We start from the raw sequence: 6,211 nt of genomic DNA, 5'->3' as shown, positions 1-6,211 counted from the left end.
CCAACCCGATGCAGCTTCTGGTGTGGCCGTGCCACCCTGCGCCTCCCCAGCACCGTCCATCAAAGGATCCCGGAGACCCTCAGGCTAAAGCCAGGCTCATCCTGCTCCTTTGCATTGCTAAGGCAAAGCAGCACTGGCAGCTCCCCCCCCCCCCCCCCCTCCCCCCCCCCTGCCACATCCTGCTGCTGGTGCACCCCACCTGCTCCTTCGACATCACCTATGACCGCGTCTTCAGGGCGCTGGATGGGCTGCGGCAGAAGGTCCTGCCCTCCCTGAAGGCTGCCATCAAAGACTGCCCGGTCGGCAAGGAGTGGAAGCTCAACTGCAGGCCATGTCCTCCACGCCTCCTCTTCCTTTTCCAGCTCAATGGGGCCCTGAAGGTGGATCCCCTCCCGAGCCGGGGCCAGGACCCCTGCGGTCACCTGGAAAAGCCACCCCCCAAGAAGCACTCCCCCAAGAGGAGGTTGCAGCACGCTCTGGAGGATCAGATCTACCGGATCTTCCGCAAGAGCAGGGTGCTAACCAACCAGAGCATCAACTGCCTCTTCACCGTGCCTGCTAACCAGGCTTTCGTGTACATTGTGGCTGGTGGGGCCCAGGATGGAGATGACCCAGTGGCCATGCTTCTTGACCAACTCAGGAGCAACTGCACCATGAGAGAGACTGACTCGCTGCTGGCTCCCAGCCTGTCAGGACCCAGGAGGGATCAGATGATGCGGCACGGCAGGCAGCAGCTGTCCTTCCATGCAGAGAGCAGCAGCAGTAGCTCCAGCTCCTCTGGACAGCTTGTGGATTGCACTCTCAAGGAGTTCTTGTGGCAGCACGTGGAGCTGGTGCTCAGCAAGAAGGGATTCGATGACAGCGTGGGGAGGAACCCGCAGCCCTCTCACTTCGAGCTCCCAACCTACCAGAAGTGGGTTGCTGCAGCTTTAAAACTATATGAAGTGACCATTGAAGGCAAAGATGATGACCCAACCTCTTTCACGGGGGAACTCAGCTCAAAAATCATGGGCAGCATCAAAGTCTTGGAAGGCTATTTAGATATAGACACCAAGTTCTCCGAAAACCGTTGCCAGAAAGCTCTCCCCATGGCCCACAGCGCCTATCAGTCCAACCTGCCCCACAATTACACCATGACGGTCCATAAGAACCAACTGGCACAGGCCTTGCGCGTGTACAGTCAGCATGCCCGCGGCCCAGCCTTCCATAAGTACGCCATGCAGCTTAACGAGGACTGTTACAAGTTCTGGAGCAATGGGCATCAGCTTTGCGAAGAGCGAAGCTTAACTGACCAGCACTGTGTGCATAAGTTTCATCTGCTCCCAAAAGCAGGTAAAGAAGCTCACCTGTCGTTGGGTTTCATGGTTTCATTCTGTATCTGTCTTGACTTAGGCTGAAAACTCCAACTCTTGCATCGTGTTTAAAGCTTCATCTTTGTATAGCGGGATTAATTATAGCGGAGCTGTTGTGCAGGTTTCCTTTACATTGATTAACTTTTAGGAGCGAGTGCACTGTTAGTAGTAAATTTGATTTTAGCAGCAACTTTGATTCCATCTTGCTAATTAGAGACGTTACACTGGAGTCTGTGTTCTCTAGGAAGCATAAATGCTGCCCCCCCACACCTTTTTTTTAATAGCTTGATTGATGTCGGTCAAGGAACAGAAGCTGTCTGATACACATTTATTGGAGGCAGAAGAACCTACACTGGAACTTTGTATTGAAAGTGGGAAAGGGAGGGAGTTGCTTGACAAACCGGTATTGCTGGCAAATAATTTTGCATATGCATATATCAAGGAGGAAGCAGTGGATGAAGGGAATTAAAGAATCTCTAGGAACAGCGAGCAATTTGTCTAGGATTTGATTGATTTTTGCTTTCAGGGGAAAAGCCAGAAGCAGACAGAAATCCTCCAGTTCTGTACCACAACAGCCGGGCTCGTTCCACTGGTGCCTGTAACTGTGGAAGGAAACAAGCTCCTCGAGATGACCCCTTTGATATCAAAGCAGCTAATTACGACTTTTACCAGGTAACTACTAGGTCTCTGGTTTTGCTCCAAGCAGTGTTTTTGCTTCATCAACAAAGTCTGTGTTCTGAAATGACTACAAAGTAAGTTTTCTCTTGACCTTATCAACTTGTAAATGTTGTTTCGGGGAGATATTTCTGGGAGCAGACATTGTTTGCACGACGGGCTGACCAGAATGGGCAGTTCCAGTCTTCACCAGTGCACGTGCACAGGAGCCTCTATTTCAACTTTAAGTGTGTTGGTTCATGTGAATTTTAAATCTGTCGTGTCTGTGGGCTGTATTGCCATCGCTGCTTTGGTTCTCACGTAGTGCAAGCCTCTTGAATCTCAGCTGTAGCTGCAGGATGTTATGACTCTCAAGTCCCTCGTGTCAGAGGTGGAAGGTGGAAAGTTAACCGCGTTTTTTTTTTTCTCGTAGCTGCTGGAAGAAAAATGCTGTGGGAAACTGGAGCACATCAACTTTCCTGTATTTCAGCCAAGCACACCTGATCCAGCACCTGCTCGGGATGAGTCGTCACCTGCCCCTCCAGAAGGCGAGATTGAGAAACTTAAAGAAAAAGAACCTCAGACTCAGGGAGAAAGCACAGGCCTGAGCTTAGCCCTCAGCCTGGGTCAGTCAACAGGCAGCTTGGGCACTTACCCGCCTGACGCCCAGGGAGGAGGGGACAACCCAGAAAGTCATGGGCAGAGTGGGGACTCCAAAAGTGAGAAAAGGCCGAGCCTGGTAGATCGCCAGGCGTCCACCGTCGAGTACCTCCCTGGGATGCTCCATTCTAATTGCCCTAAAGGCCTTTTGCCCAAATTCTCCAGTTGGTCACTAGTTAAGCTGGGGCCTGCTAAGGCTTATAACTTCCACACAGGTTTAGATCAACAAGGCTTTATCCCGGGAACAAACTATTTAATGCCGTGGGATATTGTCATCAGGACGAGAACCGAGGATGAAGGAGACTTAGATACCAATTCCTGGCCTGCGCCTAACAAGGCTGTTCCTGGAAAAAGAAGTGCGGTTGTGATGGGAAGAGGAAGACGGAGAGATGACATAGCTCGAGCCTTTGTCGGGTTTGAATATGAAGATGCGCGTGGTCGGAGGTTCATGTGTTCAGGGCCTGATAAGGTCATGAAAGTGATGGGAGGGGGGCCAAAGGAATCCGCCATCAAAGCCCTCAATTCTGACATGCCGCTGTACATCCTGTCCTCGACTCAGGGACGAGGACTCAAGCCCCATTACGCTCAGTTCATGAGACTCTTTGTGGTGGTTCCCGATGCTCCGCTGCAGATCACGTTAACGCCTCAGGTAAGGAATGGAAGAGGGAATCTGGTAACTGCATAGAAAGGGTTGGTTGTGGCAGCATTAATTGCAGGGTTGGAAGGCAGAAGGGTGATAGGCAAAGGCTGTCGGAGGGATCCTACAGGAAACTTCAACTCAAACCAACTGCAGTCAAGTTCTCTAAGGCAGTAGATGCTAAAAGTACCTGTTTTATAAGCAGTTTTGGTTTTTTTTTAAAATGTCAAGATTGGCTTATGCCAGCTTTATGCTTTGTATAAAGCCGGTTTTAAAAAATATTTTATCAAGGATGAACTAAGAGCATTCCATACTGTAATAATTGCTTCTTTTTAAAAAGCGAACAAGTGAGTAGTGACTGCATAAGAATGACTTTATCATTTTAAATGTCATAGAGAAAAGCAGTGCCTCATTGCTGAGATTATTGTTAGTTAGCCTTTGAATTTAGGAGGTGAAAAGGTGTTGGGTTTTTTTAATCGGAGATTTTTTTCCCCATTTTCAAAGGTGTATTAAAAAAATGTAGACAAAACTCCCTTTACACGTTCTTACTTTTTAAGGGAGTAAAATAGGAACAAGGGTATTTTCCTTCGATTACTGCTTAATGAAATACAGTGTGCACCTAAGTCCTTGTGATTTGTCAGTCTGTGCCAAGAAAATTGGTGCCACTGAGTAACAACAGTTGGCACAAAACTCATCCATATGCATGGTGCGGGGAGGCGGATTTGGGACATTTTGTAACCCTTGGAGCTGTTAAAAAAGTGCCCAAGATCCCTAATAGTGAACCACAAGATGATGGAGTTTGTCTCTTATGGGACACCTTCAGCTACTCCGACATGAACCTGCTTCGGTTTAGAAGTTAAAGGAAGAATGCTGACTGAAACCTGAGACCAAAATTTCAATGCAGTTTGCGATTTATTGTGTTATTGTTTGAGGCGAGAATCCAAGGTTCAGTGTGTGCTGATACTTGCTTTGCTTACATTCCCAGCTTACATCTGTGTCACAGCTTTTGACTCCTAAGGGTGTGTTTTTATTTTGAAAATCCGTTATGCTTTGTGTTGGGGGTTCCTGCCTCAGTTCCTCATGTGAATAAGACTTACTGAATCTTAATACAAATTACACAAGAGCCATATTACATGTTGCTGAAATCGTTGAAAATTCACATTGGTTTAGAGTGAGGTAACAGCTCAGGGATATCCGTGCTATGGTGTTGAAATCTGCTGCTAACACAGCGTTTACTACTGCCCGAGAGGCGGATGGCTTGTGTTTGTCCTGTGGATCTCCTCAGTAGGACCTAACCTGCAGCCTTAAATTCAGCATCTTCACTGGGATAAAATTGCAAATTTATGGATGTCTTACGATAATGGCACAGTGGTTTCCTGGAGTGTGCTTGAGTAGGTAAGAACCTGGTTGTAGGCAAGAGTTAACAGACTTCCTTGGATTCAGTTTGCTCTTAAGTTTGTTTGGTTTTTTTATTCTAATGCTGTTTGATTTCCTTTTGATTTCAGGTTCAACCAGGGCCACCACCTTGTCCTGTATTTTACCCTGAGAAGCAGGAAATAACCCTTCCATCTGACGGACTGTGGGTGCTTAGATTTCCTTATGCATACGTGACAGAGCGCGGACCCTGCTTTCCTCCCAAAGAAAGCCAACAATTAATGAGTTACAAAGTTCTCCGAGGAATACTGAAAGCGATTACACAATAAGAATTATTTTGGTAAATTGATTTTTAGTTTAAAAATACTATCTTCTGTCCAAATTATGGATTTTGATTCAGGTCTGTTACCCAACAGCTATCACTGTGATCTGGTGAAGCCCGCTGTATTTCACTGGAACACAGTCAGATTGAAAATAAGGTCTAAGTATCGAAGTGGAGAAAGGAATCTGAGACATGTAATTTTCCCATTTATTAGGTTTTCATATGTAAAAAATAAAAGCTGGTTATTGCTGAGCCTGTATTACTAGATGTTTTGATGATGGTGTTTTCCCCATCATATCTTTCTACATACCTGTTTAGGAATATTTAAAAATTAGCATTGCCTGAAATCAAGAGTTTCCTTTGTCACATAAAGGCAATGATGGGCAGAATATTTTCTCTTTTTCTAAACAAGCTATTTGTATGTAAACAATAGATGCTCGTAATGTGGTGATGTGAGAAATCATTTGTCTTTGATCTTGTCTTAAAAAAAAAAAAGGCATTGCAGTTCTGATTTATATTAACACCAGAATCTGTGCTTCCCTCTCTCTAGCTGAAATATTTTACTGTATTTGTATTCATAAATCAGATCTTGTTAAAAGGCCAACTTAATTTCATATTTTGCAATGACAGATCTCTCTGGAAACTAAACCTCCTGGTCAATTTGTGGAAAATCTGTAGCTGTATAAGCTTGTTCCTTATAAGCAATTGCAGCTTAATTGTCAGCGTAGCTTGACTTGTAGTGATTAAACAGACTTTTGGTTGCTAAAAGGACGGGTTTGGCCCAGTTTGAATCCCAAACTGGGGGAGTTTGGGTAATTTTACTACACTTTCCAAAAGATGTGCTACATGATGTGCTGAAAGGTAGCTTAAATCCTGTGAGCTTCACACGTGGTTGTCAGTGCCAAAAAATAAGTCTCGCAGCAAACAAACTTTTTTTTGTAGAGGTAAGATGTATCAGTGATCGTGGCCGTATGCTGAGACCTAATTTAATTTCTAGAATATTTGTTTTTGATTAGCATGCATACAAAATTTAATTTGCTGATTTGATATAAACCAGTCATTATACCGCATGGCCGGAGTGGAGACCCGGTTTCTGTTTGCGCACATCTCCGATCAGCTGGGTGTGGAAAACGCCTGCCTCTCTCTGTGAAGAAGACAGCATCTCCCTCTGCACGCCTTAATGAATTTAGATTTACCAAGCACTTAGCAATT

At 45.6% G+C, this 6,211-nt stretch overlaps 1 protein-coding gene across 1 annotated transcript; it reads left to right on the top strand.

Moving 5' to 3' along the window:
- The first annotated feature begins 8 nt into the window (after positions 1-8).
- SMG8 (SMG8 nonsense mediated mRNA decay factor) lies at positions 9-6,211 on the top strand. Its single transcript, XM_009633887.2, has 4 exons — positions 9-1,332; positions 1,879-2,024; positions 2,440-3,315; positions 4,809-6,211. The coding sequence occupies exons 1-4, from the start codon at positions 9-11 to the stop codon at positions 5,004-5,006; spliced, it is 2,544 nt and encodes an 847-aa protein (XP_009632182.2). The 3' UTR covers positions 5,007-6,211.

This window comes from Egretta garzetta, unplaced genomic scaffold, assembly GCF_000687185.1.
Source record: "Egretta garzetta isolate BGI_Z169 unplaced genomic scaffold, ASM68718v1 scaffold112, whole genome shotgun sequence".
NCBI classification, from domain to species: domain Eukaryota; kingdom Metazoa; phylum Chordata; class Aves; order Pelecaniformes; family Ardeidae; genus Egretta; species Egretta garzetta.
Note: the sequence above shows the minus strand (reverse complement) of the source record. Positions and strands in the feature narration are given on the sequence as shown.